We start from the raw sequence: 13428 nt of genomic DNA on the forward strand, positions 1-13428 counted from the left end.
CCCTATCCAGTCTGTTTTCCATATCTCCCTCCTCTACCACACCTGAATCAAATGATCAGCTCATCAGCAAGGTGTTCAGAAGCTTCACACCGATCCAGATTATTTGATTCAGCTGTGTTGTTGGGGTAAGATATAGAAAACAGACCGGATAGGGGCTCTCGAGGACCGGACTAGGCCACCCCTGGTATAGAGATATAGATAGATCAATGATTTTGTTTGAACTTTCGTAACTTGGATTGTTTTTGTCTCTTGGGGAATAATGGTTTCCCATCGAGGCTTTTCGTAACCTGAAATTTTTGTATGTAGATCTGTTGTCCACATTTGTCGCGATTTTTTGGGGGGGTCATGTATACCAAATGTAAATATTGCAACCTACTTAAATATATATGGACGCCAGGTCTTTGAAGTCAAGTTTTTCCTCAAATGACAAAAAACATTCACTTACCCTTTAAAGGGTTAAGGATGTCCGTGCGATTTCATACTTTGACATATCTACCTCTCGATCAGAGTTGGGACGTACTATAAGTTTATCTTTGTCTGTTGCAGAACTCCCTGACCCAACGCTTATCATTGATCCCATAACCGAGGAACGTGCTTCCCGCACATTGTATCGTATAGAATTGCTTCGGCGTATCAGAGAACAGGTTCTCCCTCATCCGCTGCTCCCCGAACGCCTCAAACTCTGTCAGCCTTCGCAAGACCTCCCGGAGTGGTGGGAGTGCGGCCGCCATGACAGGGACCTCCTTATTGGCGCCTCAAAGCACGGTGTGAGTCGAACAGATTACCACATCCAAAATGATCCTACTTTGTCCTTTCTGGAGGCCCATCAGCGCATCACTAGTCAACGAGGGACCATCATCAGCATGGGGGAACTCTGCAGAAGCGGCATAGGAGCAGTAGAGAGCAGCTCTTTGGCTCTACTGACACCTGCAGAACTGGCTGCGGTCGCGGATTCTGCCGAAATGGCCATTGCTAAAGAGGAAGCACAGAGAACCATGGTGAAAACAGAGGAAGATGATGACAAGACTGAAGTTAAAACAGAGGGTGAGGAGGAGGAGGATGCCAATATAAGGACTGGAACTCCCCCCAAAATGGAAGAAAATGTAGTCGATGTTAAAGTTGAGAAAGAGACCTCAGAGTCACCAGTAATGGATATCAAAGACGATGAGAATAGACCAGCGGCAGAAAAAGAGTCGGCCGGGGAAACGAAAGAGAACGTGGACGTTTCTCAACTGACTGAAGACACGGAATTACCTGACGAAAAGGCAATTGTGATTCCTGTTGACACCGCCGGTGACCAGGTGACATCAAGGGTTTCCGAAGATCCTGAAGCCCAGAGTGGCCAAAATGTTGCAGAGGAAGGAGAGCAAGTGGAGAGGGAGGACTGCAAATCCCCAAAGTCACCTGATGCTGAGAAAAGCCCAGAAGAGGAAGATGAGGAGAGGATGGATGAAGATGACAAGTCAGAAAAATCTTCACAGGCTGAAGGTTGGAAATTTCATTTGCTTCATTGCTCCAATTGTAGGTTTATTTTTATTTTTATAAACACTATTGGGATGTCTCATGCATTGTGCAGTATGGCCTTTGCATATCTTTTATTCATCTCATTTGCCACCCATTCTAATAATTAATACAAAAATGTACTTTTTTGTGTTAACTAAATATATATTTTGAATGGATTTGCCCTGGTTGCATGGCCCCATATTTTCACATCACTTGTTCAAAGCCCTATTTCTGGTTTCCCCCTCAAGACTTGACAGAGTTTAAACGGGAGCAAGATCATAAAATGAGCTTGTATCCCTTGACGACCAGTTGGAAGCGCTTTTTAATTAAGCGTTAAATATGACTTTCCCTGTCTTTACATAGCGGGCGCCGTGTCTGAGCAGAAGAACTTTGACGAGGAAAGCATTGCATCTTTGAGCACGTCCGCTCGAGATGAAACCAGAGATGGCTTTTGCCCTGATGACCTCCCAGAAACTTCGGCCTTGCATGCCTTACAGGACAGAACATATGCCTTCACGCTTTGGCCAAAGGTTAGTTTTTGTTCGAGTCACCATTTAAAAAAAACTGCCTAATTTTTTTCTAACTTGGTGTTTTTTGGTGCTAAAACGAAAATGATAATTGTTATGAACTTTTTTAAAACTAATTATAACACTTTCGATAACATTTTTATAATTTTAAACTGCAATTACACCACCCAGCCACAGGAGATAACGTGGGCGCAGTTGCGACATGAACACTAGGAGAAGGAGGATTATCAAGAAATGTTTTTAGCTTGGTTAGAAATAAAGGCTAACACGAAGCATGAACGCAAAAGGACAATAGCATGGCCAAAATGAGCGATTATGAGATGCAAGACAGCACAGAGCCTATCCACTAAAAGATCCAAGTGAATTCTCTCTGGCATGTTCTCTCTCTTCTTTTTTTTAAATGCCTCGTAAATACCTGTGCACAAAGAGCAGCCTTATTGAAAATGTCCTTAACCCAACGTCCTCATTTGAGAACAGCTTGTAATATTTTTCTTACTTGATATCAAGGTGTTTCCCCATTTTATGTAAATATTCTGAAAACATTTTTAGATCTAAAACTTATTATCCTGGGTTAAAATGGGTTGAGTTCATCCAACTTTTTTTTTTGTAAATGGCCATATGCGAAATAAATGTACACTATTTTTGTGAGGGTGAACATAGTCTGCTTGCCAATGGTGATAATGTCTTCAGGTGATTATTTTATTTATTTCATATTGCACAGCAATTTTTGGTTTGAAGGCAAATTTATAAAAATAGACGCCTGTCATAATTTCAGCATGTTTTATTCTTTACTTTTCATAATCTAAGGTGGGAGTTGTCTTATATTTTTTGCACAACAGAACAACAAAGATACTTTTTAAAGTCATCAGATTTCATTCTCTTTTTTTAATAAAGTCAGGTAACATAGTTACTCATACGTGAATAAGAAGGAAGGTAATTTATTGACTTATTCACAGAAGTTTGAAGTTGAACATTTGAAACTAAAAAAGATGTGATAGATACATTTTTTTTATCGTGATAACAATTTTTGTCATATCGCCCAGCTCTATATGCTATCTTCTGCTACCTGTTTGTTGGATTAATATTGGCTTTCTGTATTGGATGGGTAATATCAATTTCGATTGGATTTAAGATTAAGTTAAGCAATTCCCAAATCATGATCGGTTTCTGAGAATCTGGAACAATATTTGCATAAAAGGGTCAAGCCCCCCCCCCCCCCCCCCCAAAAAAACATTTTAGATGCCTGTAATCTTCCGGCCAATGATTTACAAACAGGAATACTGTTTAATATGAACATGCATTTTTTTTCAAGGAATAAGAAAGGCTGAAGTGTTGATTCGGCCAATCTTTAGCATGCCTCCTAATGGTTCTTGCACCACACTTTGACAACAATGCCATTATCTTATTATACTCTTCTCCATATCTTAGGATCGATTGATGATTAACAGGATGGACAACATCTGTGAGGCTGTCCTGAAGGGCAAATGGCCAGTTAACAGGCGGCACATTTTTGACTTTCCTGGCAACATGTTGCCAGGTCATGGCTCCGCGGTCAACGCAGCGGCAGTAGCCACAGCAAGTGAAAGCCCTCTGCACAGGAGAAGTTTGGGTGAGCTCAATGTGAGCGGGATCCACACACCTTACAGCGGGAGCGAGGATAAAGCGCTTTCGCCACAGGTTCATGTGAGTTCTTGTTTTTTTTTTTAATGCATGCAGAAATGTAGTGTTATAGTCTTAGATCGGAAATTAGGCTAATCTACAATTACTTAAAATAAGAACACACAATAAAGCAATGTAGCTTTCTGTGGCGGGAAGTTGTGCAGTTTGCAGCATCGCTTCTCGGTTTATTGGGGGAACTAAAGAGGGGAAGGGTGAACCACGGGACGAAGAAAGGCTAGCCAGACAGAAGCTATCCTATCTCATGACTAACTATAATTAGGAAAGCAAAAATGTTAAGTGTGTCCACGATAGAGGTGAGATCTTAAACCTGAGCCTAAAATGTCAACCATTACAGTAATCCCTCGAATATCGCGGCTTCACTACATCTCAGATTGTTTTTTGTATTAATTTTTTGGGGGTAAGTTCATAAAAATGTGAAAATCCACGCTGAAACTCGCAAGCGGAAGCCACTCCCCTGTCCTCCACTTGCTACTAGGACTCAACACTGAAGTTAAAAAAAAAAAAGTATTCTTTTTTTTAAATATGGGTGACCCTACTTCACGGTTTTTCATTTATCGCGGCCATGTCTGGTCTACATTAACCGCGATAATCGAGGGATTACTGTACTTCGGTTTCGGGTTGGGTCGGGCGTCTCACTCGCAAAAAAAAGTTTACTAAAATGATGTCGTCTCTCTCACTGACTTTTTTTTTCAATAAATATATGTTTATAAAAATGTATACTAAAACGATGTGTGGATACTAAACTAAGGAACACTTGTTATAAAATAAAATAAAAAGGATAAAACAGGACTAAACAGGATCCGCAGAGCCAGAGCATGCATTCTCTGCGCACGTCACGTGAACGCCGCCCCCTTAATAATCTTCCCCTCCGCCAGTCCGCATCTATTTTGACCTGGTATCTCCAATATGGAAGAACAACAAGTTAAGGATAAACTAAAGACAGGAGAACTGAAAAGACAAACACGTACCGGTAAGAGTGAGGTGTGGAAAAGCTTCAAAGTGATTGTTGAATATGCTAGAGAAACTTGCGGTGGCTTTGCTGAATGTAGTCAATGTGGCGCTTTGCCATACGAGAGCAAAAACACTGGCACCTCGACGCTGAGCAGGCATTTAAACAACTGTACTGGCAAAAGTGAGAATCGTCAAACACCTATATTATCATATAAAAGATGTAAATGTTTATACATCTTGTTTAACTTAGATTTTGTTACAAAAGACAGGATTTAATTTGTTATCATAAATCACCCCTCCTCCTTCCGACTCGAGAGTCCCAATTCCTCACAAATAAAATATGAAACTTTGGGTCTGCTTCGGGCTCGGACCCGTAAATCAAGGTAGTTGCCCCGGTCGGGGTCTAATACCCGCGGGCCGGGTCAGGTCGAGTTGGATTTTTTTCGACCCGATCTTCTCTCTAGTCCACGATAAAGCTAACGGAAGGTATTTTGCCCTTATCATTTGATCTGATGCTCCAGGATGATCCTCTGGGCCTGACGATACCGCGTCAGAGAAGGAGGAGGAGGAGAAAGATTGAGATCGAGGCGGAAAGAGCGGCCAAGAGGCGCAACCTCATGGAGATGGTTGCTCAACTGAGGGAGAGCCATGCTTCCCTCGAGTCTCAGAGTCAAGCTATAGATCTGACAAAGGTTTTTTTGTTGTTGTATTTTTTTTTTTAAAGATTTCTTGCCTCTGGAGCACTTAGGTCAAAAGAAATCTCTACGTGGACTAAATGTGCTCATTCTTCCTTCCCAGGGTATACACCATCAACACAAGAGCACTCCATCGTTGTCTGGCTTCCCCAACGCGCTCGTGACAAACCCCTCCCTCAAGGCCCAAATGGAGCTGCTGCAGCAGCCCCCGCCCTCCGGACACAGAGCTAACGGTTCGCTGGAAGCTGACCTACCGTTGATGAGGAGGAGGCGGGGCCGAAGGAAAAATGTAGAGGGCTTGGAGCTGCTATTTATGGGCAACAAAAGAGTCGGCGGGGTACGCCTTTTGTCTGTCATTTCACTTCAACTTGTTTATTTGTTGACAGAAATTTAAATCGCATTGTCTGCGTTGTTAGGATGACGGAGACGGGACCAAGGCATCAGGGGGGGAAGGCGGACAAGATGCCGCCCTTGCCCACAGACTCCTCGCAGTCTCCGAGCAAAGCCCCAGTGGAATATCTCTTGCCTCTGGTAGTGTTGAGGAGGAAGAGGCGACGGTTTCCAACAAAGAACTGGGCGAGTGGCTGAGGCAGCATCCCACGTTCACCATGGACATGTCTGGATTTACACCAGTACGTCCCTATTCATTTTGACATTTCATTTGTTGGCTTATAGAAAATATATGAACCCTTGAGAGCAAGGGTGTCAAACTCGGGTTGGTTCGCGGGCCACATTAACGTCAACTTGATTTCATGCGGGCCGGACCATTTTAGATATAATATTTAGATTATTTTTATTTTTATAAATGGATTAAAAGAACTGGATTAAAAACCCTGAATATTCAGTTTTAATAGATCTAAAACAATGTTTATTTTAGCTTTTTTAAATATTTTTAGATTTTACAAACTGATTTTTAAACAAAAAACACAGAAAAACTGATTTAAACATTACAATTATTGATTTAAAAGGGGGAAAATCAGGACATTTGATATACATCTATACTCTTCATTTTAATTTGATCCTAAAACAGAAAGTCGGCACTCATGATTTACTTTTCCGGGCCACACAAAATGATGCGGCGGGCCAGATTTGGCCCCTGGGCCGCCACTTTGAGACAAGTGCTTTCGAGGCACTCATTGGCTTCCGTTGACGACAACACAAGACATCCAATCCATTTTGGTGGGGAGGGCTCGCATTTTCGTCTAACATGAGGATTCCAAGCCACCATTGCCAGTCGAAATGATTTGTCAATGGTAGACGATGGGTTATTTTCTAAGAAATTAAAAAAAAAATGAATAAAATAGAGGAGTATTGTGAGAGCGTAGACCTCCACCTATGCAGCCAAATTGCAACCTGATCATCACCACATTGCCCAACTGTTGTGTAAATTTACGACACATTTTAACTTTGCTTTCATGCACCAAAATGTCATTGCTTATTTTCTTCTCATATCACCAAAGATGCAAATTGGAGTAAAATAGGCTAATCCATTAATAAATTATGGTGAATTTCCTTTTCTGACATCCCTTCTGCTCGACCTCATCACCCCAAATTTTAATCAATTATTCCATTTTCATATTGGAAACATATCGGTCAAGTTTGATAATCCCTTTATTTGTTCTTGAGTTATCGTGAACACAAACATAACCAAATTCTCTGCCTTTTGTACTTTTCACCTACTGGTGGATTTAGTTAATTGAAGCGTTATTAAGGGCTGTAAAGTATATTTCTGTATTGATTTTGTTTCATTAACATTTTATAATTTTTTTTAGTCCTAAAAATTATTATAGTGATGTTTATTTTTTGGTCGTTTAAAATAGTCACAAGCCTTTTAAAGGGTTAATACAAAAATGTTTTTCCATTGCAACTGCAGAAGAATGAAGAGTTACTGCTATCTCAATTTTCAAAGCCCAAGCAAAAGCGTCATCGCTGCCGGAACCCCAACAAGATCGACATCAACACCCTGACAGGAGACGAAAGGGTCCCTGTGGTCAACAGACGGAACGGACGCAAGGTAACGTCTCAACTGACCTTTCAGACTTTGAAACTCTCCATGAAACTTAACCATAACGTCTTCTTTTGCTTTAGATGGGCGGGGCGATGGCGCCGCCAATGAAAGAACTTCCTAGATGGTTACTGGAGAACCCAGAATTTTCAATCGCACCTGATTGGACAGATATCGTCAAACAGTCGGTGAGCAGCTGTTTTGTACCCTTAAAACAGTGTTTCCCAACCTTTTTTTCAGCTGAAGCAAGCTACACCTGACAATCTTAAAATTAAAAAAAAAATGTATTTCAATATCTAATTCACCACACCAACCTGATGTTGCCAAAATTTGTGGAAGCCTGAACAACATTCAGTTGACCTCCATTTAAAAATAAGAAACAAACCGATTTTTTCCGGCTGTAATATTTCACCTTTTCTCACGGAATATTACAATGTATGACTTCTTGGCAGATAATTTCACATGCAACAATGGTTGGGACACATTGCCTGAAACCCATGTTTCCCAACCTTTTTAGAATTGCGGCACACTTTTTACTTAGAAAAAATCTCAAGGCACACCACCATCTGAAAATCTTCTGATTAAAAATTAACAATATAAAGTCATGACAGTAATCCCTCGAATATCGCGGTTAATGTAGAACAGGGGTGTCAGACTCTGCTTGGTTCGCGGGCCGCTTTAATGTCAACTTGATTTCACGTGGGCCGGACCATTTTAGATATAATATTTAGATTTTTTTTAAATAAATGGATTAAAAGAACTGGATTAAAAGCCCTGAATATTCAGTTTATTTTAGCTTTTTTTAATATATTTTTAGATTTTACAAAATGGTTTTTGAACTAAAAACACGGGGAAAAAATGATTTAAAAATTACAATTTTTGATTTTAAAAGGGGGAAAATCAGGAAATTTAATATATATCTATACTCTTCATTTTAATTTGATCCTAAAACAGAAAGTCGGCACTCATGATTTACTTTCCAGGGCCACACAAAATGATGCGGCGGCCAGATTTGGCCCCCGGGCCGCCACTTTGGCACATGTGATGTAGACCAAACATGGCCACGATAATTGAAAAATCGCAAAGTAGGGTCACCCTTATTATAACTTTTTTTTTCTTCAGTAACAAGAGTGCCTTCCGCTTACGAGTTTTAACATGGATTTTCACATTTTTATGAACATTTATTTATTTATTTAAATTTATAGTGGGAAAAATCGCAAAGTTGTGAATTTGCGATAATCGAGGGATTACTGCATCATCAAACTTTTATCAACAGGAAAGAAGTAAACCCCCTAAAAACTATTTCAATTTCAAATTTTTACACTGACCAAAAGTCTGCAGACCTTGAACCACCTCCTCCGGTTAGTGATGTAAAAATAAGCAACGTAATGATGTTAATCTCAAAATGTTAAGACAGTTCATTTCAATATGATTTCAATCTACTATTATTACACGATAAGCAGTTTTGAGCCCACACAGCCTTCATGTCACCAAAAGTCGATGCTTTTGAAACCAAACAACTTCCGGTTCACGAAACATAGAAACACCATGACTTACTAAATCTCGTAACATTACATCTTTTTTCTCTAACACTACTTCAATCTTGTAATATTACACGCAAATCAATTTTCTGCTGACACAGATTTAACGTTGGCAAAAGTTGAAGTCTGTGAACCCACACAACTTCCGGTTCACATTAAATAAAAATAAGATAAGATGACTTTAACCTCATAGTATTAAGATCTGGATCTTGTAATAGTAGTGTTCATCATATTTCAATTTTAATCTCGTGTTATTAAAATTTTACAATGTAGGTGTTCTCGCCCAATCATTTCCCGCGGCACACCAGACCGTCGCTCGCGGCACAGTGGTTGGGAAACACTGCCTTAAACTATAAACGCGGGCGAAAGTTTTTGCCATTACGAGCCGGCACTTGTTGAACCCAGAATCCATTGTTCATCAGGGTTTTTTACCGGAAGCCATGTTTGACCGGCTGTTGACCGGTCCCGTCGTCCGGGAAGAGGGAGTCCGTCGACGGGGGCGACGGCCCAAATCCGAAATCGCCAAAGCGGCGGCCGCGGCCCAGGCAGCGGCTGCAGCTCAGGCCTCGCTTGCCACCGCTGCTTCGTCTGCTGGTAAGAAATCAGCCTCACACGGGGACTTCTCAGAAATTCTCCGATTTCAATGTTAATTTGAGATGCAATGAATAAGGAAGGTTTGTTGTAAATACGTTTTGCTGAAAAGTGTGCTAACATTGGGGATGTTTTGTAGGAGGCATCAATCCTTTGCTGCTGAACAGTCTGTTTGGAGGGATGGATCTGTCGTCCCTGCAGAGCCTCCAATCCCTTCAGTTGGCAGCCGGTCTCATGGCCTTCCCGACCGCCAGCGATCCCAAGCAGGCGGCGGCCAACGCCGCCGCCGCCGCTTCCATGCTCCCCCTCATGCTACCCGGAATGGGGGGCTTGCCCAACATGGCCGCGGCCATCCCCAACATGTTCGCCCTCGGCGGGCTGTTCGGCGGAAACTTGGCCGCCTCTTCCGACGCGGCGACGGCCTCTGGCTCCGGGAACACCAACGGGAGCGCGGACGGGGGAGGGGACGAGGACGCCGCGGCGACTAAGAAGAGGGAACGGGGGCTGACGGGGGACGACGAGGAGGGAGGAGAAAAGGAGGAAGGGGAAGCCGATGGGAGCGAATGTGAAAATCCTGCTAAGAAGATAAAGCTTGACAAGGAAAATGAAGAAGGCGGAGACAAGAGCGAGAAATCCCAAAGTAATCGCGGCGCAGGTCCACAGATGGCGGCAACTTCATCGGCCGACTCGATCAACGGCGAGGCCGCCGCCCTGCTGGCCGCAGCCGGCATGTCGGCCAATTCTTTGGCCTTCAACCCTTTCCTCCTCTCCACCATGGCTCCCGGCCTCCTCTACCCCTCCGTGTTCCTTCCTCCGGGGCTCGGGGGTCTCGGTCTGCCCGGTTTTCCCGCTGCCGCCAGCTTGGCCGAGCTTCAGAGCGCCATGGGAACGCCGGGGGGCAACGCCGCGGCCGCCGAGCCTTCAAGGGACGACGAGGCGGAGGGACCGAATGCGGGGGACGAGGAGCCGGCGCGGGAGGGAGAGAGTGACTTGGCTGAGGAGAGCGCGCCCGCGAAAGAGAACAGAAGCGAAGCGGACGAATCGCTCGTGGAGGACGGAGGAACCATCGACGAAGGGGAAGATGGCGAGTAGACGGACGGACGTGCGGACTAACCTCCACCCGAACTGACAGCTGGCGTGCGTGGACTTTTCCTCTCCTCCGTGGTATCCTTGCAAGCTTCCACCAACACAAATCTTTCTTTCCCCTCTTTTTTTTCTTCTCCCAGGCGTATTTCCTCAGTGTCCACGAGGCACGTGTGTTAAGTTAAATCCCATTGTTAGCGTAGTCAAAGCTCACCTCATCATGTTCAAAGACTATTGGCCAGTTTGCATCTCCTCTTGGTCTTCACTAAGTTGCAGTAGTGCTATTCTTATTATTATTATTATTGTTATTATTATTATTATTATCGCTGCTGCTTTCGGCTCTTCAACCTTGTTTTTCCTTCAACTTGTTGCTTCTCGCAAGGAGAAATGGAGCTTCTTCAACATGAATTGTGGGAGATGGAGTTGATGTAGTTTATTCTTGTAGTTTTCCCAGGTGAGACTCGTAAGTAGGATAAGCAGACCAACTTTACTAGCACGCACACACACACACACACACACAAGCAACCAGCCTAGCACTACACCTACCGTAGCCCTAAATAGCTTCCCGTAATGTGGCAGGACCCCACCCTCTCTTCAGCACGTGCGTCTCCACATAAGCTGACCTTCTACTGTTAAGCGCCTGTCCCACACTGTTTGAATAGCAGTTTTGAGTCTTTCCACTGCCAGTCTCCAAATCCTGTCTTCTCACTTGAAAGGGAGCTAGTTCTGTAGCACAGCCAAGACAGACACAAATTCGCGTGGGGGAGAAACGAGGATTTGGAACCACACGGGGATGTTTCAGCTTGGTTCTTGCAGGTGGACGTTTATATTTGGCCTGTCACGTCCTGCTGGTTCGAGACCACCCGCTGCTCCCCATTTAAGCAAGACTGTTGCTCTAGTCACACACTGACACCAGGCCTGGCCAGAACAGGACTGAAACATGATCTTCTAACTATATAAGGTCAACTCTGGGTCTCAAGTTGACATTTGTGTTGTCTTTTGAAAACATTTTATTTTGCTTTTTTTTTTGTCTTTGTTTTGAATACTTGAAAAGCAACAGCGGTGCTTGATTTATCTCGAGTGGTAAAGGGATCAATCAGGCGCCACCTTGCTTCAAATATTTGAAAGATCCGATCTTAACTCATTGGCTGCCAATAGCGGCAATAGACGTCTAATCCACGTGAACCGGCAGGTCTGGCGGAGGACGAACGACCGTTCATTCCGCTTAACCTTCAAACCATTCAGATCGGACACTTGAGGAAATCAAAATGAAAGGGGCCACACGATTGGACGTCTATCTTTGACAATGGCACCGAAAGGGTTAATAACATTCACTATCACAGCCAGCCCAGCACACACACGTAATCACACCTTGTCACATCTGTGATGCTGAGACAGCAATAACTATGGCAGCTTTTGAATGTTCCAATGTAACTCGCCCAATACACAGACTCTATGAATTAAACCACAAGTGTCGTATTAATAAATTTAAAACTAAAAAAAAAATCCAAACTAAAACTAACTGATGACAAATAAGTACTGCAATCAATTTTGTCTCACTCTGTTCCTGTTGATGCACTGGTGTTTAAAGTTCAAGTAATCAGGTACCTTTATTACTTAGCTACTTTTCTTGAAAACAAATGGACTTGTTGTTACTTTTAGCCAGCAAGCTGAAGAGCATTACCTCAAAATTCTTATCTAGCCTTGAAGTTTACAGACTTACAATGTAAATGTTTTCTTTTTCCTCCTTGTTTTTTTTTCTTTTTGGGTGTGTCTTTTTTTTGGAGACATCATGTATTGATGAATTGTAGCTATGATGCTTTTAATAAAAGTGAATCATGATATTCGCCTAGGAAACCAAACTGAAGATTGCCTCTGTCGCCGTTCTTTCTCCGTTTGTGCACTGATTTACAGCAACTTAACACTGGCAGAACCATTTGTTTTCATCAAAAATTCAATGATTTTCCCCCCCCCCAAATGTTATTCTTACTACAGGCTGTATAGTCGCCACTCAGGTTTTTGTTGTCCTTGTACACACTAACTTTGAAGTCCTACACTTCTGTCATTTATTACCTGAAACTTGTTGGCAGCAGCAAAGCATGGACTACTGTCTATTCATTCTTCTTGCCCAATTAAAAAAAAGATTCCAAGGATCGCGGTGGAGCGAGTGGTTAGCGCGTCGGCCTCACAGCTCTGGGGTCCTGGGTTCAAATCCAGGTCACGTCGACCTGTGTGGAGTTTGCATGTTCCTCCCGAGCCTGCGTGGGTTTCCTCCGGGTACTCGGGTTTCCTCCCACATTCCAAAGACATGCATGGTAGGCTGATTGGACACTCTAAATTGCCCCTAAGTATGAGTGTGAACGTGGATGGTTGTTTTCTCCTTGTGCCCTGCGATTGGCTGGCCACCGATTCAGGGTGATATGCTCCAGCACCCTCCGCGACCCTAATGAGGATAAAGCGGTTCAGAAAATGAGATGAGATGAGACCAAGGATCATTAATTAGTCATGGAATGATTACCAATAGAACGTATCCTACTGTAGGTTAGAAATTTGCCAATCGAGGCCAGTGAAGATTTATTATTCGATTCTTTAATTCAAGGTTAAGATTAAGAAACATAATTATAGAAAAAATCCCCAAAAAGTAAGAACTTATAAAAATGCTGCTACATCCCTGATTTTAGCTGATTTAGCAACAACAACAAAACACTTCTCAGCCCCAATAGACTACAGCACACAATGCAATTACCGGTGGGTTCCATTTTGTGTGGAGTTTGCTTGTTTATTCTAATTTTTTTAATTATCATAACCCCAAAGAGAACTTGAAGAAACGGTGGAATAATCTATTGAATAAT

The 13428-nt window shown here is 42.8% G+C and overlaps 1 protein-coding gene across 7 annotated transcripts in view; it reads left to right on the forward strand.

Annotated features, from left to right (window-relative positions):
• chd7 (chromodomain helicase DNA binding protein 7) overlaps positions 1-12440 on the forward strand; it is an 86218-nt gene extending 73778 nt beyond the window's left edge. For 5 of the 7 annotated variants that reach the window (XM_077616317.1, XM_077616321.1, XM_077616319.1 and 2 more), the window contains exons 33-42: positions 547-1488; positions 1867-2033; positions 3459-3713; positions 5183-5353; positions 5460-5693; positions 5773-5988; positions 7230-7370; positions 7445-7549; positions 9325-9496; positions 9633-12440. In XM_077616317.1, coding sequence (XP_077472443.1) covers positions 547-1488; positions 1867-2033; positions 3459-3713; positions 5183-5353; positions 5460-5693; positions 5773-5988; positions 7230-7370; positions 7445-7549; positions 9325-9496; positions 9633-10585 — 3356 coding nt within the window. In that variant the 3' untranslated portion in view covers positions 10586-12440. The remainder of the gene's footprint in view (positions 1-546; positions 1489-1866; positions 2034-3458; positions 3714-5182; positions 5354-5459; positions 5694-5772; positions 5989-7229; positions 7371-7444; positions 7550-9324; positions 9497-9632) is intronic. The other 2 variants (XM_077616322.1, XM_077616323.1) reach the window with 2 other exon arrangements.
• The last annotated feature ends 988 nt before the right edge of the window (positions 12441-13428 follow it).

The sequence above is a fragment of the Stigmatopora argus genome, chromosome 12 (genome assembly GCF_051989625.1).
Source record: "Stigmatopora argus isolate UIUO_Sarg chromosome 12, RoL_Sarg_1.0, whole genome shotgun sequence".
In the NCBI taxonomy this organism is placed as follows: Eukaryota; Metazoa; Chordata; class Actinopteri; order Syngnathiformes; family Syngnathidae; genus Stigmatopora; species Stigmatopora argus.